General features: G+C 40.3%; 1 protein-coding gene across 28 annotated transcripts in view; it reads right to left on the bottom strand.

Moving 5' to 3' along the window:
* Positions 1-25,438, bottom strand: part of ANK3 (ankyrin 3) — a 681,670-nt gene that overhangs the window by 112,307 nt on the left and 543,925 nt on the right. For 21 of the 28 annotated variants that reach the window (XM_073886212.1, XM_073886216.1, XM_073886210.1 and 18 more), the window contains 6 exons: positions 21,370-21,468; positions 13,384-13,482; positions 13,194-13,292; positions 12,581-12,676; positions 8,193-8,265; positions 7,966-8,028 (listed from right to left, as the gene is read on the bottom strand). In XM_073886212.1, coding sequence (XP_073742313.1) covers positions 7,966-8,028; positions 8,193-8,265; positions 12,581-12,676; positions 13,194-13,292; positions 13,384-13,482; positions 21,370-21,468 — 529 coding nt within the window. The remainder of the gene's footprint in view (positions 1-7,965; positions 8,029-8,192; positions 8,266-12,580; positions 12,677-13,193; positions 13,293-13,383; positions 13,483-21,369; positions 21,469-25,438) is intronic. The other 7 variants (XM_073886217.1, XM_073886226.1, XM_073886221.1 and 4 more) reach the window with 1 other exon arrangement.

Below are 25,438 nucleotides of genomic sequence, written 5' to 3'. Positions count from 1 at the left end.
TTACCTACTCATTCTGTCACAGCTTCTTGGGGAGAAAAAACACACGCTACATGAGAACTGCTCTATTCTGTGTCTATATATCCAGGGTGTCATGGATGCGGTGGCTTCCCGAGATGACCAGGGATCCGCAGATCGCCTGCGCTCAGCTGATTGGACCCTGTCAGGGATTCTCCCCAGCTTTTGCTTGAACCCACTCTTCTTTCTGGTTTTCTTCCTCTATTGTTCACCACTCCCCCTCCATATCCTTTGGCATTCCTCTTCCTCTGTACAGGCCAATGTGCCTGGAATTTTCTAGAACTACTTCTTGTCCTCCCTTTGCCTTTTCTTGGGGTCCCCATTCAGGCCGGTGCTCAGTTTCCCCAGCTCCTGTGTGCTGAGTTCTTCTGCGGGGTCCTCTGCTTTTCTGTCTCTCTCTCTCTCTCTCTCTCTTTCAAGTTTTATTAAGTACCTTTATACCCCACCGGGAGTGGGGCTCAAACTCACGACTGCGAGATCAAGAGTCGCATGCTCTTCCAACTGAGCCAACCACGTGCCCCATCTCTGACATTTTCTGAATTTGGAACACTTCTTTCCACCTTCCCCCAAATTTCTGCTTCTCCACATTCTATCTATTCCTTGAAATGTTTCCTTCCTGAGGCCTTCAGTAATCTCCCCTTCTTCTGAATTTCCTTGTCACTTTTATCTATTCTTTACCGCATCTCATTTGAGTAGAAAGTTGGAGCGAAAAACCTAATTCAAATGCCAGTTTCCTTGACTATGTAAACCTGGACAAATATCTCAAACCCGTTGAGCCTCAGATTCCTTAATATAAATTAGAACTAACAGCACTTCAAGTTAGGGCTTTAGATGAAGAATAAATGTGGACTGGAGTAATAATAGTACCAATAATTCTCTCAACTACTTGGAGAAAATTCAGCAAGATAAGGTGACTTATAACTAACAGTCACTGAGATCTCTGGGTTAAACCCTTTATACATGATCTCATTTAAAATTTGCAATAATCTAACTGTTGTGAGACTGTATCTAAATGACCAGGCACCAGGGATGTCAGAGCAGAGGTTAAGGGCAGGGATTTGTGTATAATCCCTTGTGCTGATTTGCATAAATCTTGATCAAGGTCCTTAACCTTGCTGGAACTCATTTTCCACATCAATAAAATGGGCATACCGATGTCTCTAACTCAGAGATCACTGTGAAGGTCACATGTCATGATGCATCAAATATATATAGATTCATGCCTGGCGCAGAGAAAGGGCTCAATAAAGGGTAAGTACCTTGTTATGATGTTTTGAGTGTTCATTTCTATGGAATCTTGTCAGGGGACAGACACAAATAAATGTGTGGATTTAAGCCCGTGGATACACTCATCTGTGGAAGAGGACCTATCTGCATATGTCCTAAATGTTGTGACAGGGATAAAGACAGGTCTACTCCCATGGAGCGAACTGTCTACTTTAAAAGAAAATGAACAAAATTAATCACAAATTGGCAAACTGCAGTCTGTGGCCTGAATCCGTCTTCCACCGACTTTTTAAATCAAGTTGCTGTTTTTTTTTTTTTTATATTTTATTTATTTATTTGACAGAGAAAGAGAGCACAAGCAGGGGGAGTGGGAGAGGGCGAAGTAGGCTTCCCGCCGAGCAGGGAGCCCGACGTGGGGCTCGATCCTGGGACCCTGGGATCATGACCTGAGCCGAAGGCAGACACTTAACCGACTGAGCCACCCAGGCGCCCCTTAAATCAATTATTGTCACACAGCCAAGTCCATGTGTTGAGGTCTTGTCTCGTGCTGCCGTTGTGTTACAAAGGCAGGGCTGAGTAGTTGGGCTGGAGAACCACGTGGTGTGAAAAATTGAAAATATTTACCATTGGCCTGTAACAGAAGAAACGTGCTGCCCTCAGAAATTAATGACCAGTACCTTGAGATGAGTATTAGGATGAAGTTAAGAAGTGAGGACAGCGACAAATAGATAGCCGGGGCCACATCACACAGAAACTACTGACCATTGGAAGGGCCCGACTTTTATGTCAAGTGCGATGTAAAGCCTCAGGAGGTTTCTATCTTAGTTTTATATTTATGCTATACATTACTGAGAGAGGGTGGCTACTTTTATCAGGAAATACAGCAACCACGCAGATAAGTACGGAAAACGTAAAAGTACATTTTCACAAACTGTTACAAAATAAGTAGTATCCAGTCAAGAACTAGAACATCAGCACTTTAGAAGCCTCCCTCATCCCATTCCGATCACAGCCTCCTCCTCCCTCCCTCATGGTAATCACTTTATGACTTTCTTCCCCTTGCCCCTTTTTTTTTTTTTAATAGCCTCACTATCTAATTTTAGAATCCTAGTTTAGTGTTACCCGGTTTTGATGAGTTCTGTTGTCTCTGCATAATCTACAACCCAGCGACTACAGTCCCCGGCACGTACCCTATGGAAACCCATGCATCCGTGTACCTGGGGCAGGTAGAAGACCTGTAGCAGCTTTGTCTGCAACAGGCCCAAATTGGAAATGAGCCACAGTTCCATATCCAAGCAGCATGGATAAATTACTTCTGGTAGAGGCAGACTATGGAATATCACAGACAAATGAAAGCGAATGAGCTACGCTTATAGGCAACACCATGAAGGAATTAAAAAAAAAATGTAACTATAAGCTTTAGAGGGTTTTAAGCTGGGAAATGGAACGATATGATCTAATTTATATTTGTAAAAGACTGCTGAGGATGCTGTGCAGAAATCTGAGTCCGCAGGGAAAGAAGTGGACAGAGTGCAGAGGCTCTTGCAGTGGCCCACAAGAGAATGGCAGGGAGTCCACGGGTGGGACTGGCTTGGGCGGTGGCGGTGGCGAGGCAGAGAAGAGGGACGTGAGATGGGTTCTGGAAGGATTGCTAGGACTTGCTGCTGGACTGGGCCTGAGTGATAAGAAAAGGGAGATTTACATATAACCTCAGGGCTGGCTTGCGTGATGGAGCTGCTCACCAGGATGGAGAAGCCTGGGAAGAGACTCCGTTTGGAGCAGGTGTCCAGGGCATGATGAGTTTAGATGTCTCTGAGAATCTAGATGGAAACATCAGGTACGTGCTGGGTAGGTGGACAGTGTGGATCAAAATCACTCCACAATTCCCAAACCAAAGACAGGATACCAAAGACAGGGTGGACCGTGTTCTGGAATAAAGGCCTCCGCCCCAGTTCACAGAGCTTTTTCTTTTGCGGGAAATTCCTTTAAATTCTTTGAGATACAGAAACACCTTAGGAGAGTCATTATAAAGCTGTTTGTTGATGCAATCCGTAGTCTAGGTCTGTCTCAGTGCAAAGGTGTTTATTGGAAGGAAGAGGGACATGACAGGCAAATTTTCTCTATCCTTCCTGTTCTCAGAAACCCATAAAACTTGCTTTTCCTTGAGTCTCCCTCCACTGCGATGTAACCGCCCAAACACATAGTGAAGATCTCCTGTGTACCAGGCACTGTGCTAGGTTCTGGGTCTCTGCTCCTGGTATTTCATTTTGACTTTATCACTGAGAGAAGCATGCAATTATGTAATGTCTATTTGAAAGGTCAATTGTAACCAGAGAACTATCAGGCAAAAGGCTAGATGTCATGATTGAACAGGTACTTGCAAAATGATAACATTTCAGGTGAGGAGTAATTTCTGCATAACAACCACCACCCCCTTGGACCACCTGGGGCAGGCTAGTCTTCAAGGCTTCTTTCCAGATCTATAAAGCTAAACACTTAAAAGCCTGATTTATTTATTAGCATGCCAGGGGATTAGGAAAGCAGGATAGTCCTAGGCATTTGTGAGAAGGGGTCGTAAAAGGACATCTTTCTGATGGTTTTCTTGATATCCATTTTCATGTCTCCCAAAGTAATTTCTCCTACTTTTTTTAGTTTTAGATTGTGCCATTCAAACTCTACTTATTCTCTCCAAATTGAGAAGGCACAGATATGTTTACTAAAACGACTTGCTCTGAGTTCTTAAGAGCTATTCTAAATTATGTTTATATTTGGGGCGCCTGGGTGGCTCAGTCGTTAAGCGTCTGCCTTCAGCTCAGGTCATGATCCCAGGGTCCTGGGTTCGAGCCCCACATCGGGCTCCCTGCTCAGCGGGAAGCCTGCTTCCCCCCCTCCCACTCCCCCTGCTTGTGTTCCTGCTCTCACTGTGTCTCTCTCTGTCAAATAAATAAATAAAATCTTTAAAAAAAATTATGTTTATATTTATTTTCCTGGAAATTGCATCGTGGTCTGCGTATTTCTGTTACCAAGATGGTCAGAAGAAAGTATACTATTTCTACCATAGTCTTATCAAGGTCATTGAAAGGTAATTATTATCCTGTGATAATTTCCAAGACCATGATCTGTTCCTTTTCCAAGCTTTCCCTTTTTTAAAGCTTAAAAAACAATATATTCTTGGGTTTTGTAGATAAGAAAACAGATCATGTTAGAGTAGAAATGAAAGAGAAGATCTAGACCCAGATTGTATGATCTGTCTTCCTGTTCAGCTCTGCCGCTAACCTGGTTGGGCAAAATATACTTGATAGGAATTTATAATTTAAAGTTAGCATTGAACCAAAGCCAACTCTAAAATCTCTTGGGAGGGGGACTCAAAATAGAAGACAGATTGAACCTTAATCTCAATTTTCTTCTTTCTTTTCTTCCTTCCCCTCTCTCTTCTTTCTCTGCCTCTCTTTCTTCCCTCCCTTCTTCTTCATCTTTTCTTTTCTTTCTTTTAAATTGCAAACTGAATTGCAAAACCTAAGGATATAACTGGCACTAGAACCAACATTAATTTTGTACGTATATTAATTTTACATGTATGCGACATATTTTCTGGGAAAGAAGACAAGTGGGGCATTAAGACACTGGTCCTCTCGGAGCTCCGCTTACCCCCTACCTAGGTAATATGTGGCTTAGATAAGGCTGCTTTATCACCTTTCCTTCTATTGCTCTACTTTGCTGATACTTCAGCCTTCGTTCTACTCTGTAACCTGGCTCCATTGTTCCCCTAGGTCATTAATTCATAACATGGTCTAGATTTGTTTTCTTGATTTTTTAGTGTGTGAAATTAATGCAAACATTTTTTACCTATACTAATTTCTCATAGTGGACAGAAGAGGAGAAAGAGAAGGAGAAAGCAAAGAAGAAAAAGGAAAAGGAAGAAAGACTACTCTCAGCACCATTCCCTTAATATTTACTCAATTTTTATAATATGGAATTCAAATTATATTTTTCCATATTTCAAACTCATTCTTCTTTTTCTTTCTTGAGAAAACCTGGCAGCATATATTGCTTTTCATTTGTATTTGCTTTTAAAAGCTGCTTGATCTCCTCGGTACCCTAGGATACCAGTGTGATGCTCTCTTACTGGTTCTTTAGAGACAGATACTCACAATATCCCTGTGGTTACATGGAAACAAACATTCACCCCAGTCTGTAAGGGCTTACCAAAACAAGCAGCTCTGAATCCAACTAAAGTAGCAAAATACTGGCAAGACCATAAGGCAAATGAGTCAGAAGTAAAAGCTATCATTAAAATTGTAGGGGTCCCTTTAGAATTAAAATGGGGGGATTTGGAGTACCATAGAAATGCTAGTTTATGCAGCACAGAACGATGTAAATTCATGACAGGGCAGACATGGCTTACTGGCGCTCACGTAAGCAGTTTAGGAACATTAGCTGACAGTGATATTAATAGGAGTCAAATTAAGTGGCTATTATAACCTCAAAACCGTCTTAATCTTCAATAATAGATGTGTAATATCGTCCATGGACAAAGCAATGGCCCTGCATGCCTCTGCTTTGATCAGGCTACACCTGGCATACTGTGTTCAGTTCTGGTCACCTCCATCTGAGGTAGAAATGGACACCCTGCAATGTTCATAGGAGACAAGAGTGAGAGAGCCACAGCGGTGAGGGAGGGGGATAACACACCTCGAGAAAAACAGACTAACGAGAAATAGAAGGAAGGACTGTCACATGGAAGAGGCAGTTTTGTGTTAAACAGTGCCAAATGTATCAGAGGCTGAATCAATGAGAAGGACACTTAGTGAAATGAAGAATTTTTAAAGTCAGAGTTGTTTACAGTGGAATAAGGAGGCTGGGAATTAGGGAATTTCTGTCAGTAAGGCATCTGGGCAGAAGACCTCCTCAGAGAGGATTTTATAGAGGTGACTCTAGCATAGACAGCTGAAGTGACCTTTTAGGAACTCCTCCCAATATTAAATTCTACAACATTATGAAACCAATAGACATTTGATTCTCATAGCCTGTGGGCACACCCATAAGGCAAGTGCCAAAAAGTTTAAAGAAAGACGAATAAAATGAGAATTAAAATTTGTTTATTAATTTCAAACTCCCAAGCTGAGATAAATCCATAAGAAATCACTGTCATTTCTAGTTAAATGGCTAGATGAATTATCTTCAAACGAAACGATTCAAAATTTCTCCTTTTTGGGAAATTATTTGGCTATTCATGTATATAAAGCTGTTATATACTGCATTCAAACTTGGCCTCTCATCACTGCAACTATTTTGGATGTTCTGTCCAAAACTAGCAAATTTTTAGGTCTGTGATTGTCATGTTTCATGAAATTGCATTTGAAAATATACTTTTGACATGTTTTGTGTGCGTACACATCTATGTGAGAACATTTTCCTTTTGTCTTCTGCACATAAGAAATTACTCAGCAAACTTTACATAAGAAGGCCTTCAAATATAATCTGACAGCAAGGCATATTATTCTTAAAGTCCTGAAGATGATACAAACATCCAATCAGGGATAAAACAAGTAAATATATAGCTGATGATTTAGACAAAAGGAAAGAAAAATGAGTAAAAACCTTTAACATTTATCAAAACAACATTTACAAACAACAAGACAGCTCCGTCCAGGTTCCTAAATGACCACCAAGGCATTAGCTGTTTTAGGTATGCATTCTCCTGGCCAGAGTGCACTTCCAGTAGGCACTCACCAGATGCCAAAAAAGTTAAAGGCACTCACTTTGGATTATGTAGGCCTCCCACTATTTTAGATGTTCATTTAAATTTGTGCAACTCAAAGGGGAAACCAATAATTAAAATAGGGAAAATTACCTAAGCACAGAGAAAGACTAACAACATTGAGTCTGATCTGTGAGAAAAATACATGAGAGGTGGCAAAAAAGGGATGTCATTTGGGAGAGTCAGGTGGTGTAAGAAAAAAACATAAATATACTAGAAATTCTACTATAAGTACATATTTCATTACTCCAGCAAAACTCCAAAATTTGCCATCTTTACAATATTTATTCACTATAAAAATGCTAATTTTCCAATGAAACTTTTAAAATATCATTCATTAGTATATCTATACATCACGAGCTGGGAAAATGTATTGATTTTTTAAATAAGGCAGAAAACAGGTCGTTTCTTTTAAGCAAATGAAGTATAGCTACAAGAATTTATATTTTGATCTCTTTCATGAAATCAATATTGAAAATTTATATTCTGAAAGCAATTTTGTTCAGGTTGAGTTTTCATTATTGGTTCAAGTTCTAAAGCTGCTTTTACTACTAAGCTTAGAGTAAACCTTACAATGAGCATTTAGCTCTTTACCTATAAGGTACCTTCTCTTACTTATTTTAAAAAATATTTTAGCTGTAAACATTAATCAGATTTCCTCTTCTAGATTTCCAAATATAAACAATAAAAATCAATTTTCTGCTTAATAGAAACAAATAGAAAGTAATCCATGTCATTAGTGATACTAATGTACTTGTACTTTCAAGCTGGAAAATGGATTCAAGGAGAGGGGCTTTAAAGAAACCACTAATACCACATGTGCATCTTTTAAATGGTACATAAATTAATAATCGGAAGTTAGGTGAAGAGTTAGTAACTCACGGAAGTGTTACATTTCGAAGATAAGAAATGGAAGATAAAGGTGGTAGTTAAATTCCATTACAGTAAAAGGTTACAAATACCTTCTTCAACATCTGAGATATATTCACCATCACTGAGCATTTCAGGGGCGTTGGTTTTACGAACTGCATGATTTAAGTGAACAATGTAAGTGTGTGGAAAATGCATACCCTTTATATGACAACAAAACACATTAACACTTCTAAAAACATTTTTGCAATAAACATTCTTCAGGAAACAGATACACAGTCACCCTTAATTATTATGAACACAAAGGTGGTTTTCATACCTTCATCATCAGACATATCAAGAACTTCATTCATCGTTTCTGGAACATTCATTTTGTGCTTCTCTATGACAGTCTAGTAACAAACAAACAAAAAAAGCAGTCACTTTAGTGTAAGCAGACTGAACATTTTAATGAGACTATTCATTTCTTTCTAAATTAATCAGTTGATTTATTATGGGACTGATGTGCTGAATATCATGAAGCTCTCACATCAAAAACGACATCAAAATTTTCCCTTAGCATTAAGGTCTTCACCATATATACTGCTAAGAAGAAAGATAAGGTGAAAGAATTCTAATGGTAAAGCAAACTGGCTTAAAAGATTTAGCTCCCTAATGAGGCTTTTCAAAGGAAAAGAGAAGAGAGATATCGCCTCTCCTAGTCCATTGTTACACTTTTTCATGGTCTGAGGAACCTGCCACCTCATTCCACTAAAAGTCTTGGCTGAAGATAAGCCAAATGAACAGCAAGCATTGTATCTTTACTGTTTGTGCCAAGTCAGCCATTAATTTTGTCTTCCCCTTCTACATGTACACTTTAATTCCTAGAATATAAAATATTGAGATTGCATAAATTATACAATTTTTGCAACTATGCCATGCAGAAAATATTTTAGAGGTTATGCATTTGAAAGGTCATTTTCACCTCCATGCAATTTTAAAGAACTGTATATTATATTACAGAGCAAAGGCCTTGTGAATTTTTTACTTGCTCTTTGATGACTTTTTACCTACAAAGCTTGTATCCATCCAAAGGACACTGACAACTTGTTAAAAATATTAATGACTTAATGTTTTAGACTTAAAAGAAGTCGTCTTCTTATTCTGAGCATATGAAAGGCTAATGGGTACGAGGGAAGATACGTACTTAAATAAGGCAACTGAAAAAAAAAAAGCTCAGTAGTTAAAACTATGGTACATTTGTCATAATTAATGAATCTGTACTCACATATTACTATTAATTAAAGCCTATATTTTATTTAGAGTTCCTTAATTTTTACCAAATGTCCCTTTTCTGTTCTAGGTTCCCATCCAAGATACCACCTTATCTTTACCTGTCATGCCCCCGTTGGCTCCTATGGCTGTGACAGTTTCTCAGACTTGCCTTGCCTCTAATGACCTTCACAGTTTGTATTTTATTTAATTTATGTATGTATGTACGTATGTATGTATGTATGTCTTTATAGATTCCATTTATTTACTTGGGCCAGAAAGGGGGAGAGAGAGAGAGAATGTACACAAGCCAGGGGAGGGGCAGAGAAGCAGACCCCCGCTGAGCAAGGAGGCCGACATGGGATTCAATCCCAGGACCCTGGGATCATGACCTGCATCAAAGGCAGACGCTTAACCGACTGAGCCACCCAGGTGCCCGCCCTTCACAGTTTAGAAGTGAACTGGTCAGGAATTTTGTAGAATGTCCCTCAATTGGGATTTGTTTCATGTTTTTCTCATGATTAGACTGGGTTACATGTTTTGGGGAGGAAGACCACAGAGGTAAATTGCTATTTTCATCACATATTATCAAAGGTCCATACTATCAACAGGATTTACCAGTGCTGATGTTGACCTTGGTTGCCTGGCTGAGGCAGTGTTTGTCAGGTTTTTCTGCTGTAAAGTTATTCTATTTCCCCCATGTCCCTTTCCATACTGTTTCCTTTGCAGGGAAGTCACTATACTCAGCCCACACTTAAGCACGGGGAATTACATTCTATACCTCCTTGAGGGTGAAGTATTTTCATAAATTGTTTGGAATTTTTTTGCCTGATTTCCCTTTTCTTCCCCATGTATTCAGTCATTTATCTGTATCAGTATGGATTCATGGAAATTTATTTTATACTTTGCTCTATCTATCTATCTATCTATCTATCTATCTATCTATCTATCTATCTATCTATCTTAAATTGTTCCAGCTTTGGCCACTGGGAACTCTTTCAATTGGCTCCTGTGTCCTTCTGACACAGCCCCATAACTGTGTGTATGCATGTTGATTTACTTACTTGAGGTGGGGAGACACTTCCTTACTTTTTGGCATTACAAGATGTTCCAGGTTCATCTCGCATATTTCCTTCCCCAGATCTAGATTTAGCTATTTCTTGAAGGAGCCCTGATTCCCTTTATTACAGAACAGTATTAGAAACCAGTATCTGAGAGATAGATGTCCCCTGTTCTTTGCTAATGAGGGAACTGAATATTTTAAACAATGCAATTTAAATGCTTAATTCATCTTTTGAATGTCAGCTTCTAGGTCCTCAGTTTCCTACTCTGCCATGATTGTAATGTCACTAACTCAACCATCTTTCCCAGAATTGCCATGTCCTACATTGTACTCAGAGGGAAGACGGATCTTTTTAAGGTTTTTGAAAAACTCGATGTTTGCTTATGGGGTCAATGGCTATTGGGGCCCCAGCAAGGGGCCGTGCAAGCTGCACTGTGGTTAGTGAGCCCAAGATCACAGACTCCACCCTGAAATCTGCCAGTTCTCATCTATGCCAGGTTACATGTAACCGCTAAAAGCACAGCTGACTAGGTGGTGTCTCAGCTTGAAATAAAGTCTCAAATACCATAATGCTGGACTAAGACTTAGGGACTTCAGTGGACTCTTTTCCAACTCCTGTGAGCATGAGTCCTATCTTCTCTCTCTTACAGAAATTACCAGGCAACTCAGTGGATGAGACCGAGTGATATGGCCTGACTCCCATATTTGTTCTTTCACTTGGAACCAGAGCCTTGAAGCCCCTCTTGAGCTATAACTTTGCTTCCTCTGTCTTTATTTTCTCCTCAATCCTTTTTTTTTTTTTAAGATTATATTTTTAAGAATCTCTACATTCCACATGGGGTTTGACCCCATAACCCTGAGGTCAAGAGTCACACACTCTACCGACTGAGCCAGCCAGGTGTGCTCCTCAAGCATCTTTGATATTCAAGAAACATCCTGAACTTTCCCAATGGGTGAGAACATCACTTACGTTCAATAAGCAAGAATTACATTTTGAACGATTATATAGGTTTCAACTCTCTAACAATGAAAAAGAAGTTTTATATATTTATTGCAGTGATTTCAAATCTTTTATAGGATTGTGACACCTGACCATTGTTTAATACCTTGTCCTCCTCCCTCTTTTTTTCCCACTCGAGAGAAAGCAAAGGGAGTATCTATAAGATTAAGGTTAATAAACATTACTTGTTTAGACTCTTTTCTCAAGAATTTAATAATGGATTTTTAAATCATGAAATACTCAAGAGGTATATATAAAAGCAATACGGTAGTAATTTATCTCTATACAAACTATACCTCGACGTTAGAAACATGCCCTGGTTCATAACCACTGCCCTAGCCCATGAAAGCTACTGCTTTCTTTTCAGCAAACTGCATAATTTCTCTCTTGCGATCAGCAAGTTTATTCTTGTTTTTTTAGCTTTTAAAGCCTTTACACCGCCAAATAATTCAACCAGTAGGTTACTACAGAGTCCTTCAACCCATTTTTTTTTTTTTTTTTATGAAGCATTGTGTGTACAAACCATTTGCAGATGCTAACTATGCCTCCCTTCACGTCGGAAGGTGGCGGATGAGAAAAGGAGGCAGAGCTGATAATACCTAGTGTCCCAGAGTCCTAAATTTACATTGTACGGAGCCAGTCTCAGGCATGTGTGTTGAGTCATCGAGTCAGGAATAACTCCAACAAGCCTCTGATATGGTGCAATATCTGCTCTTGCTTCCACAGTTACCAAATCCTGATGCAGTTCAAAGGCTCCAGATGGTGCTAATAAGAAATGACTTATCCTAGAGGCTGCAGCTTGTAAAAATGTATCTGATGCAAAAAGGCCTCCTGGTAAAGATTTATTTGTAATTTTAACAAAACATCCTATTGGTTTTCCTGTGGAAACGCTAATAGCTGAATGGAAGAGCAGTGAGAGTGGTAACAAAAATCAGTTCTGATCGTCTAATGTTTTATTTTGACACTGTAAAAAAATGCATTTACAATAATGACAACAGTGTATCCATTATTTGTGAGTCATAATATTTTAAAGAACCATCTTATCTTCCACTCCCTCACATAGCCAATGGTGGATGTTAAAATATTTCTGCCTTCATTTCATTAAAAATGTTTTTATATCAAAACAAACAGATGCATACGTTTAGCTATCTATGGAACAAAATACTCTATAGCTACTAATGCAACTTTTAAAAAGGTAGTTTTAGTGTTTAGTGTCTCAATGTCCGAACCGAGAGCTGCCACGCCGGCCCTTCAGCAACGAGGCGACAGCATTTGGAGGTGTGGTGCTTAGTCTGTGAATGGGGGGAAGTAGGTTCCTCTCCCAAAAGCCCCAGAAAATCGACGGTGTGAGAGCTGGCTCTCAGGGCGGTGAGGTCTGGCGTCTGCTACTTACGGTCGTGGTCATGGTTTCCTCAGTCACTACCTTCAGGGTGTCGACCACTGAGATGTAGCCAAGCCTCCGGGCAATGGCTAGGGCAGTGTTCCCATTCTGGCAAGAGGGAAACGAGGACAAGGAATTAAGAAGTCATTCTCCGTGTCTCGGTGTCTGTGTGTTTCCACATGTTTTGCCCATACTAAACAGAAGGTGAGTGTGTCGTTGGTCCCACCCACTGTCATACACAAAACACGATTTCATTAGAGATGTGCCTTGCACAAAACCCACCTAACCTGTTCCCACTCACACAGCAGAGACTTGGCTGCTGCACATGGAATCCAAGAGGCTTTTTAACATTCTAAGTCATCAAGGGAACAAACATGTTTTTCTTTCTGTATATGTATTTCCTACTAGGTGGCAATGGGTTTGTAGTTTTTAAGTGTGAAACACTAATCACATCTCTCTGGACGGCTCACAATAGAGCTACTGTTCTTTGGCCTGAATTCTACTGAACATTCCATTTACACCTATCAATGAAAGTAAAACAGCGACACTGGTGCATGATGAAAAATGTGAGAAGATCCCAGCATCCAGGTCCATCTCCTCCCTCTTCCCTTAGCCTCCCTCTTACCACAGTGAGTTCATTGGGGGAAGCACTGTTCTGGAGCAAGACATTTATTATATGCGTGTGTCCCTGTTGAGCTGCTTGATGTAACGGTGTGTACCCATTCTGCAGAAGGAAGATGGAAGAAATGACTCTTACTTCCTTGGACACAAAATCAATGACTTTGATGGTGGATACAAAGAAGAAAAGTCTTTACCTTTGTTTTGGCATTAACTTTTGCAGAATGCTGGAGCAGGAAATTAACAATCTTGATGTTTCCATAGTGGCAGCCCACATGTAAAGGTGTGTATCCCATCTGTAATTACATTTTTCAGAAAAGAAACCTCATAAGTATACTTTCAGTAACAGCTACCCTAAATAGAAGCAAAAGTATTATTTAACCTGTTTTTTTGAGCTGGCATAGTTTTTTCCCCTACATAAATATAAGATGCCCTTGATATTTCTGAGAGCTAGTGTGAGATATAAAAATAATATCATGTCACATGTAAGTAGTTACTGAACTTCCCCGAGTGCTCTCTCTTGCATCAGCTCATTTTATTCTCACACCACCTTTTCAAGATGGGAAGGAAACATGGCCCAGTCAACAGCCTGGACACAGTGATTCAGTGGCTTCTTGTCGAGGGACAGGAAGAATGTTCTGTGGACAGATGTGGACTAGGGTTTATTGATCACTCTACTCTCGAAAAGCATAAAATGGAGGTAGAAAAAAACCATGAAGTGGCTAAATGATAATGCCAGGTAACAGATGATTATCAGAATGCGGAAGAGGCTGGTGGGAGTTCAGGAGGTCTGAGAAGTGTGAACTTGATCCAGGTATACATGCTGGAGTTAAAGTCTCCTGCTTACCAGCTAGGGTCCCATAATTTGAAAACAACTGATTCAGACAAAGCAGTAAGTTGCTTCCCAAATTAATATCCACTGACCCCTGGGGAACTATAAGTTGTAGCTATTAAAAATATATTTTACATATATAAAATTATGTATGTGTGTATAATTATTTTTTAAAATAAGGATATTCCAGATACTTTTCTAGATGGCCACATTGTAACAGACACCGCCATGCAATTCCAGCGTCGACAATTAATTTGTTTATGAGGACACTAGCAGGACCAGATTGACAAAAGGGAGAGGACTGAGTTTTTAAAAACATTACTCAGTGTGCATGGGGGGAGAGGTGGGACATCCATGTTTTCAAGGGTCTGTATCTCATATGTTAGGCACTCTTGTAACTTTATGGTGACTCTGTGCTATAGACAGAATGTTTGTATCCCCTCAAATTCCCATGCTGAAACCCCAGTCCCCAGTGTGATGGTATTTGGAGATGGGGCCTTTGGGAGGTAATTGGGTCATAGGTAATTAGGTGGCACCCTCATGAATGGGATTAGTGCCCTTATAGGAAGAGATAGGAGACAGCTTGCCTCTGCTCTCTGCTCTCTGCCACGTGAAGCTACAACAAGAAGGCACGAGATGGCCACCTGCAAACCAGAAAGGGATCTGCTGGCATTTTAATCTAGGACTTCCCAATCTTCAGAACTCGGAGAAATGACAGTTTCTCCACTCTACGGTATTCTTGTCATAGCAGCCCAAACTGACTGAGACATGCTAGCAAATGGGTATATCTGAATTTGAAAAGGGCATGCCCAGACCACAGCTGATTGTGGAAGGTGAAGACATCTCACCAGGATGTGCTGCCCTAAAGAGCTTTACTCTGGGTCAGATTCTGCTCCACAAACTGAACAGTCAGTGCTGCCCAGACTCCCACGGCTAGAGCGTGCCATAACCCTGTACGTGAGTCTGATTTTCAGCCCCTGAAGCTGCTCCACACGTGATGAAGGAGATCCTGTCCTGGTAAGCAGAACTGACTTGCCTAACTTTGCAGACTTCTTTCTCCATACTGAGGAACTCAGACTATTGTATTAGGAATCACAGTGCCGCTCAGTGGGAGAGGCATGCAAAAGGTTTTCTCCAATCGGTTCTCAGTACAATTAGCTTAACTGAAGTAACATTATTCCCAACTTTGGTGGTAGAGGATTAATCCCAAGCTAAAAACATACAGAAAATATTTTTAAAATCTAAATATTAAGAAACTTTTCAGGCTTCTAGGGGCGCCTAGAATAATCAGTGGGTTAAGCTTCTGCCTTCGGCTCAGGTCGTGGTCCTGGGGTCCTGGGATCGAGCCCCGCATCGGGCTCCCTGCTCGGCAAGGAGTCTGCTTCTCCCTCTGCTGTTCGCCCTGCTTATGTTATCTCTCTTTCTCTGTCAAATGAATAAATAAAATCTTTAAAAAAAATTAAAAAAAGAAACTTTTTAGGTTTTTAGTCAGTGTGCCTAAGCAATGATGCAACAGTTTCTAAAGGCTGTTGTGCTAAGTATACTAAAGAAACTGAATCATGTTAAGAATCTTAATGTTCAGTTTCTACTCAACCTCATAGCTTTCCATCTCATTCCTAGTAAAACCCTAAGTCATTATAATGGGCTACGGGACCCGTCTGAGCTGGTCCCTTCTCTATACCCCCTATTCATTGAATGTCTGAGCTCATTCCTAATAATCTCTTCCTTGTTTGTTGTACTCGAGGACATTGGTCTTCCTGCTGTTCCACAAGTATTAAAGTATTTTATTAAAAAATACATGTGTATGGCCAGGAAGATTTAGTTGGCATTTAGAGAAACCAAAATGGGGCTCTTCCATTCATTGAGGGCCAGAAAATTCCCACATTAAATGGCACCTTGCACAAATATGCTCAGAGAGATGTGATTTGAGAAATTCTTTCCAATTAGCAGGAATCGATTTTGGAAAAACCAACTATTCTTTTGGGAATGGCTAGGAAATAATCACAGTTCAGCTAACTGAGCAGTCTCTGCCTCTTTTTCCACTGTTGCCTACTTAGCCCATCCTTACGAGCAGGAGTTGTCTTCTCCTTTAGGCAATACTGAAAGGCTGTAATTGTATAGGAAGAGCTAACAGGTGCAGATGGAGTAATCAGGCTGGTGTTTCTGATCTATGGTACCGCAGGACCAAATCTTACTGGGTCGTAGTCAGGCGCATCCCCACACAAATGGTTTGAGAGAGAGGGAGTAGGAAATCCACACTTACTCCCAACCTCCTAAAATCTGTGGTCCTCCTAGGAGTCCATCCTGGCTTTCGTTTTTCACAGCTACGACTACTCCCTGATTTTATTTATTTCAGGTAAAAATTTTGTTTTCAATTTTTATGTGTTGATGCTATTAAGGAACATCCTTCTATTGTCACACGTTATATGAAATAGTACTTGATAATATGGCAGGTAAAGATCCATGGAAGACTGTAAGATAGTCTCACAGCTTTTTCAAAATTTTAGTTCAGTATAACTAATTGAAATTGAAAAAGTACATTTCATAACAAACAGGAATTTTTCCTTAGAAAATAAACTCTCAGTATTTAATTTCTTGAAGGTAGTATAGCTGAAAGTCTCAACACACTAAAAGGAAAAAAAAAAAGTTGAACATTTTCCCCCATAGTTTTTTGCTTTATTGTTTATCTCCAAAATCAATGTGGGAATAAACCGAGGGAGAAAAACAAGCAACTATCTCAGGCATTATAGAAGGGGCAAAGCAAATGAATATTTTCAAAATGATAGGAGAAAAATAAGTAAACTGCCATCTCTATCCCTAGTGTGGCTTATCCCACTTCTGATGCATCTTATAATTTAGCCTCTTCTCTTTCTCCGGGCACCTTCCTCTCAGCCAACAACATTTACGTATTTCCAATCTTAGAAACAAAAAACCCTCTTCTAAATATTTGTCTCTTTTTCTAGGTCTAGATGCTTCCAAAGCTAAGCTTCTTGAAAGAAGGCATCTTCACTCACTCTTCCCTCCCCACCCCCTTCCTCCCGTGTTCCAGGGGACCTGCTTTCTAATCACCCATGTGCCAACCCAGTGGTGTGCTTTAGTGCTTCTCTCGCCTGATGCACCCTCCTGGACTGTCATTCATGACTTGGCGTCCATGTCATATTCTTTCCTGATCACCTTCCCACCCTTCGTTAGGCCTGCTTCTACCTCCTTCATCCACTTTAAAATATCATTGATCCCAGTGGGTTGGGCTTTGATTTCCTCCATGCTGTTTCTCAATGATCACATCTGCATTCCCAACTTCAATTAATACATCTATTCTGACAACTTCCAAATTGGGATCTTTAGTCCAGACCTCCTATCCTATACCCTGGAGCCAAAACTTTAGTCATTTACTGGATTTTTCCACCTAGACAGCCCCACAATCAACTAATATACAACACACCCAACACAGAATTCCTGGTCTTCTTTCCCCAGCTAGCTTTCTCTCCTTTATTTCTAGTCTCCTTGAATAGTACTTGTGATCACCCAGTCACAGGGCTCACATCCTTAGATTCATCCTCAATTTCTCACTTTTCTTCACATCTTATTGCTCATACTTCTTTAAGTATTTCTCCGATTTCTGTCTTGCTCATCAATGTCCCATCTGCCGCTAAGTGGAGGCCTTCTTTATTCTCCATCTGGACCTTGGCAGTAGCTCCAAATTCCTTTGACCAACTCAGTCTCTGCACAGTCTCCTGCAATCTTTCTAAACTGGATGTCTGATCTTATCACTCTTCTCTGTGTGGTTTTTTTTTTTTAAGATTTTATTTATTTATTTGACAGAGAGAGGCAGAGCGAGAGAGGGAACACAATCAGGGGGAGTGGGAGAAGGAGAGGCAGGCTTCCTGCTGAGCAGGGAGCCTGATGTGGGGCTGGATCCCAGGACCCTGGGATCATGACCTGAGCTGAAGGCAGATGCTTAACAACTGAGCCACCCAGGCACCCCCACTCTTCTGTTTAAAGCCTTCCAAGGCTTCCCAGTGCAAACAGGATAAAAAGCTGAACTGAACTTACTCAGCCTGGCATATTAAGGCCCTCTAAAATCTTAATTGTCTAGCAGCACCTTGGGATATGCCCCCAATTTTTTTCTCTTGTTTCTGTGATACTGAACCAGTTATAGCTCCCTTCTACACTCCCCACCTTTGTAAAATAATTCAGTTAATGACAATATTTCTAAAATTATTTCTTTATATATGGGGTTAAAGTCAGGCTTTGTACTAATTCGCTGTGTGACCTTGTACAAGTAACTACTTTCTGTGCTTCAGTTTCCTCATCTGTAAAATAGGGATACCAATCTCACCCGCCTTCTAGGGTAGTTGTAAGGATTTAACTAATTAATAAAGGTAAAGCACTTAATACATGACACAGAGAAGATGGGTAATACACTTTGCTATTATTATATTATCGTATTATTTTTATTGTCACATATCTTCCTTTCTAGACTATAAATACTATTGAGGACAAGGAACATATCAACCTGTTAAGAATTTGGCATCTAGTAGGAGCTCTAAAAATGAATGTGAAATGAGTATCAAATAAATTTTTTTCATTATTTTACACACCTTTAAAGAAATATAATTTAACTATTAATTTGCTAATCAGTACTGCTGAGAATCAGTGTATTTTGGGTGGCCTACATAAAATGCTTCAGGAGATTATCCTTTTAAAAAGCAAAAGAGTGACTTTTTTTCAGCTGAACCACACTGAATATTAAACCCTGTGGCCAGCAGGACAATTTAGTCTGATCTGATTCAGTGAACCACAAATACAGAGTTGGAGGTATAGAAGCTCAGCAAGCCAGCGGGAAGGCTGTGAAAGCTGTTACCAGGATTTTCCAGTCTTTTCCCCACAACAGAAAAGAGCTCTCAATGTTTTCATGATTACTATGCTTAAATTTTTTAAAAAATATTTTATTTATTTATTTGAGAGAGAGAGAACATGAGAGGGGGGAGGGTCAGAGGGTGAAGTAGACTCCCTGCCGAGCAGGGAGCCCAATGCAGGACTTGATCCAGGGACTCCAGGATCATGACCCGAGCCGAAGGCAGTCACTTAACCAACCGAGCCACCCAGGCTCCCTACTATGCTTAAATTTAAGCCAGTGAATTGGATGGTACCATACTCAACTCCTGTAGGCTGCTCAGGGATGTCATCTCACTAGTAAGAATTTGGAAGTTCACAGAATATAATAAATTCCTTTATTCACAAGATTAGAAAGCAAGTCCCAACAACCCCTCTCCTGCCGTTCTGCTCTTCTCAGCAAGGGGACAATCATAGCCTCAGTTTTTTGGGTGCTATGATCTTTGCTGAGACGAGAAAGGAAGAGAAAAGAATTTGTAAGAGAAAGAAAGGTGCTTTCTGAAGGGCATCACTTATAAAGGGCAGGAAAGGGAACATGCTTCATAAATATTACACCAAGGTCAAAAATGTTTACTGATCATGACCTGAGGTGGGCAGGCGGAGTTAGGAGGAGACCCTGGTAGAGGCCCAAGACTCTTAAGCCAGGGGCCCCGTGCACAAGAAGACACACAGCACCGCGTCCTGCCTCCCAACATGCCCTGGAGGATCAGTGTCTCACTTCCGGACTGAATGACAGGGTACGCCTCAGATGTGCAGGGGCAAAAACAAACAGAGAAACTTAACCCTGTGTGGGACTCCTAGAATTTTTAATCTGTCAAGGGAGAGGTAACCAAAAAAAGTGTTTAAGTCTGTGTTTTTGTGTGTAAATGAAACAACACAAGATGAATATATTTACCGTTAATAAAATAAGGAATAAGCAGCTAAATTCAGTCTGATTATTATTTTTTTTTTAAGAGAGAGAGAGAGCATGAGCAAGGGCAGAGAGAGAGAGAGGGAGAGAGAGAATCTTAAGCAGGCTCTAGCATGGAGCCTGATGTGGGGCTCGATCCAATGACCCTGAGGTCATGACATGCACCAAAGTCAAGAGTCCAACCGAGTCTCCCAGGTGCCCCCAGTCTGATTCTTTTCTCAGAATTAAAAATGCTTTTATTTTCAAAATGGAAAGTAGCAGGAGAGCACTCGGCTGCTACCAGTGCCTTTACTGTTAAACACTCAGCTAGCTAGGGAAGCAGTCAAGGCTAAGGACAACGAGATTTTTTTAGAATGGGAGGGAAATAGAGTGAAGACACTGCTGAGCAAGCAATGCAGGCTACAGAGACTGCAAGGGCACAGAAATTCCAGAAAGGGAATTACCTCCCCCCGCGCCCCCTGGGGCTGTCCTGGCCAGGGGCAACGGTGCTTGCTTTACTATTTTAACACAGAGTTTAAAACACAGACAGGATCTTGCCTGGTCAGATCTCTTTCAGGCAGCTTCTTTTTAATAGAACACAGTGTGGGTGGTGCAGCTGCAGCTGGAGAGCCGAACAGTGTCCAAAGGGTGCGGTCTACTCGGCCTGTCCCCTCTATGCTCAGCCAGTAAATCCAGTCTGCTTCCGATGCGTGAATACCTTCTTACTTGGGGAATTCCTAGTGATACTTCTATCTTTGTTAATATCTTCAGGGTCACTACACCTCAGAACCAATCTATAGGATACTCAAGATGTTTGTGGTCATATTTAATAAGCATTTACTTTTGTGTCAAAAATATGACACATAGAAAGAAACAAGAGTTCTATTTTAGAATAGATAAAACAAGTTTGCTATGAAGAGGTAACAAAAAAAGTGCTGAAAGAAAATGCTCAGAGAAATGAGATTAATAATTGAAGTCCTATCTCTGATGAAGACACAAAACATTCATTTTTCTTATCTGAATTTGAAATTGTGGCATTACAGGATATTAAGTAGTATTTTTTTTCCTTTTTGAAGAGCGCTATTTGTCTGAGAGAGAGAGAAATGCTAGCAACCACACATGCCATAAGGAATGTAGCACGTGAATGATAATTGCATAAAACTTACTTTATCCTTTTTTATAGACTACGTCTGAACAAAGTTAAAGGTCACAAATCACTGATAAATTTTTCTGTATGCATTAAGTCAATCACAACAGCTAAGGAAGGAGCAAGATTTTACACTCTGCCATTGAAGGACAGATCTGTTGTAACAAGGATCAATAGCGCTACCACAGGCAGGCATCTACAGGCAGCCAGGATAAAGTGCCTAGGCCACTGAAGATAAAAGCATCTGGGCCACTGTCACCAGAGACTTTGGTGTCCCTTGCACAGATATATGTTTGAAATACTATGTGTAAGAGATAGGATGGAAAATTTGTCCTCACCTCCCCCCCCATCAAATTGTTTTTGTTTCCATATAGGAGTCACTAAATGACACTTTATATGGGCACATTCTTTTTGTATACCTTTGTCTGGGCATCCACGTTTGCCCCTTGGTTTACGAGGACTTCGGCCACATTCACTCTGTCTTCTTGAGCAGCCAAGTGGAGCGGGGTCAGGCCACTCTGCGAAAGAGTCAAAGTACAGTCATCTTAGAGAAGGGAGTGCAGCACACAGGCATGTTCCAGCCACAGTTTATGAACTCTAGTAGGACAGGAAGCCTAGAATTGGTATGTTAAAAACATCTGCAGGATAAGTTTACATACTAGCACCGCGGCAACACTGCTACCTGCAGGCTTCATGAAAAATTTCAAACACCCTCAGAAGTGGAGGGGGTGGCCTGAATCTTGCGTCTTCATCACAGACTCAGCAACCCTCAAGGTTTTCCTACATTTGCTTCATCCAGCCCTACTTCCTGTTCATTCTTTTCTTTGTGGAAGCATTTTAAGGCAAACCCCAGACATTATATCATTTTCCTACTACATACCTCAGTGTTCATTTTTTAAAACTAGTCTTTTTAAAAAAATGATATAAAATGATATAATATCTGGGATTTGCCTTAAAATACTTCCACAAAGAAAAAAAATTAAATGAAGAAACAAAAAGCAGAATCAGGCCTGTAAATACAGAAAACCAACCGATGGTTGCCAGAAGGAAGGCGGATGGAGGGACCGGCAACATGGGTGAAGGGGAGGGGGTGGTCCAGGCTTCCAGTTATGGAGTGAATAAGTCACGGGCATAGAGTCGAAGATACTGTCATAGTGATGTGATGGGACAGAGACGGCAGCTACGCTTGTGGTGAACACAGCATAATGGGTAAACTTGTCAAATCACCAAGTTGTACACCTGAAACCAATGTAAGATGGTAGGTCAACTCTACTCAAGAAATTAGTAAATAAATACCTACCAAACCCCCCAGAGACCTTTTTTTGCAAAATTATGCAGGAATTTCAACACATTACCATTGGCATTGGCATTAGCAGAAATTATTAAAAGAAAAATTGGTTATAAATTAAATATGATGATAAATTAATATATGATGACACTATTTTCTCCAACAAATATGAATACCCAAAGCTGATAAATATGTTCTATATGTTGCTTCTGGGTACGAAAGATGGCCTGGGAAATGCAAAATGAATGCGGTATCATGAGAATTTCCAGGTCATTTAGATGGGTTATCTGTTTAATGAGACTGAATATTTGAAACTGAGTCTATGACAGAACATGCAGGCCACCTAGTTGTTCCAACGGCCAAGAAAAATATCACCGACACTGTACTCTGCTTTAAAAATCCTCTGTAGCCGTTAAAGCATCTTTTCATGAATAATATTTAAGAGAAAGTAACTTGGCATTAGTGCTTCCAGGTTGTTTTCTTTCCCCTAATATGAGCACAGAAGTTAATCTCTGCAACCTGGAAGCCTTCTGTCTCTTCCTCTAGCATCCGTGCAATGAGAACCTCAGCTGTCCTATTTGTCAGAGGAGAGGAGTGAATCAGATGCCACAGCAGCAAGGGCACAAGAGCCCTCGAGATGCCGAATATTACTTATTCAGGAAGAGTCATTTGCTCTTGACTTTTTAATAATGTTTACAGGATTTGGGAGGAAGCCCACTTAAACTGTAGAAAAGAGGAAGTATGGAAAGGAGGGCAGATGCATTCAACTGAAACCCAAGAAAAACAAGCTGGGGCCAAAACTGGCATCACCCAAACTGACATCATCTGAGAATCATGTCCCTTCTTCCACCTTATTGATTTACTAAGTTTTTATTTTACTTCCAGTTAGTTAACACAGTGCTCTATTAGTTTTAGGTGTACATGACAGTGATTCAACACTTGCACACATCAGCTGGTGCTCATTACAAGTGCATTCCTCAATCTCCAGCCCCCATTTCTCCCATCCCTCCACCCCGTCCATGTTCTACTTGAGAAGAAATAAATGTTTTTAGCCATAATATTTCGTACAAGTGACATGGTCACCTATTCTAAGTTAAAGACTTTTCAAGACTTCTGAAGATTCTTTACTGATGGTTCTCAGCAAAGTTTGGGGAATGTCTTCTGGTACTTGCCCTACTCTCTTGCGTTCCGAAGTCTATGTTCACGCTGCCCCCATGGGTTCCCCACTCTAACTGTGGCATGGGGTGACTCCCAGCTCTCCTGGGCTTCTCCCTCCCTCCTTGTCTCTTAAAGGGCTCATTGTTACATTTATGTGCACACCTTCTATGTGCTCACCTCTACTAAGAGCATCATAATTCTGCACTGAAATTCTGTTTTCTTGTCTGTCTTCCTCGAACCACTGTGAGCTTGTTGAGGTAGATGTATCTTTAATCTTTACGTAACCAGTGTCTAGCATCTAGCACTTAATCATCTACTAAATTATTAAATCAGAAGACAAAGCAATCACCTTTAGGTAAAATAGGGTAAATAAAGAAAAACTTTTATCTTCATGATTTCCATTAAAAAGATTTTTAAAAAATAGCGTGACAGGGGGCGCCTGGGTGGCACAGTTGTTAGGCGTCTGCTTTCAGCTCAGGTCATGATCCCAGGGTCCTGGGATCGAGCCCCACATCTGGCTCCCTGCTCGGCAGGAATCCTGCTTCTCCCTCTCCCACTCGCCCTGCTTGTGTTCCCTCTCTTTCTGTGTCTCTCTCTGTCAAATAAATAAAATCTTTAAAAAAATAGCATGATGGTTAAAACAGCCCCATTTGACTTCAGAAGTTACCTGTTAATCTTTTATAAGGTTTCAACCATTGCTCATTTTAAAAATGGCATTTACTTAGAATCAGAGAACACCACAACTCAGAATATCAACAGCCCTGTTTAATATTCCATTAGCAGTACAAAGGAATGGAGCTATTTGTGGTCTGCAAAATCCAAGTGGGAAGGTAGGTAGGAACATCAAAAGTGAAAGTGAATCAAATAAAATGCTAACACTTCAGTAGTAATTGGGCTTTATGGCCTCTTTTCCTTAAAGTGACCAGGAACTGCTGGTGGCTAATAAGAAAAGAACAAAGTGAAAACAATGAAGGGTTTAGTTCAACATCAGTTTTCATAAAAGCTATGTCTTTCTTTTAATACTGATTTTTTTTAGCAAGGACAGATTTTACGGTGTTAAGTGGGGAGTTGGGATGGGCAGGTGTTTAAAACTCGGGCAGTTCAGGACAAATTGACAGAGAACTAACTCTCTGAACTCCTTATTGCATAATGAAGTTCTACTCATGTTCTGTTTTCAACTCAAGGCTTATTTAGTACTTTCTAGAGAAAGTACTAAATGGCATGGCAACTGAGAAAGGAAGCAAAGATTTACAAATGCCTTCTTATTAGATCATTTCTAGGTGCCGTGAAGTTCTTGCAAGTTCCTAAAGCACACTGTGCTAATGGGAAGCCAGCTGATCTGCTTTTTGAAATTTCCCTGGAAGTATTTCTGCTGATGTCAAGTTTATTCAGGAAGGTGGCTGATGACATCCAGGTTGCCTCGGTTAACTATATCAGGTGGTCCCCAGAATTCCCTCACTAATGTCCAGTCTACCAAAGCAAACACTGAGAAATGCTGAAGTATTTTTAGTCTAAAACTTTCTATGATTTTAAGGTGAATGCAAGGCTGGATATAAACTGCAACTAGTTGACTGGAGTATTTTATTTATGTATTTATTTTGACTGCTAGATTTTAAAGAAAAAAAGTCACACTGTACTTTGGTATCAAATCTACTGAAAACATTTACCTATTAACCAATTGTTAAGGCCTATATTGTCTCTGAGAGAATTAATGAGCTATACTATTCTGGGCTCTTAAAATAAGACTCAGTGGATGTCAGAATTTCTTCAATTTGAGAAGACCAGGTCTTCTACCTCATTAAGATAAGTTGAATTTTGTAGCAGATTATTGTAAGCCTGGTCTCTATGTTAGTATTTGAACCCTTGAAATTTAAAAGCTCAAAAAAAAAAATCCTGATAATGGCTATTTGAAATTGCTCTGTGATTCCTATTAAATCAGAGACATGCATTCCTAAAAGGAATGTTTAAAAAGAAAGATATGAGGAGCAAGATGGCGGAGGAGTAGGAGATCTGGATTTCGTCTGGTCTCAGGAATTCAGCTG

Source organism: Callorhinus ursinus, unplaced genomic scaffold (genome assembly GCF_003265705.2).
Source record: "Callorhinus ursinus isolate GAN/ISIS: 27379988/994484 unplaced genomic scaffold, GSC_fseal_2.0 scaffold69, whole genome shotgun sequence".
In the NCBI taxonomy this organism is placed as follows: domain Eukaryota; kingdom Metazoa; phylum Chordata; class Mammalia; order Carnivora; family Otariidae; genus Callorhinus; species Callorhinus ursinus.
The sequence above is the reverse complement of the archived record's forward strand: the minus strand, read 5'-3'. Positions and strand labels throughout refer to the sequence as shown.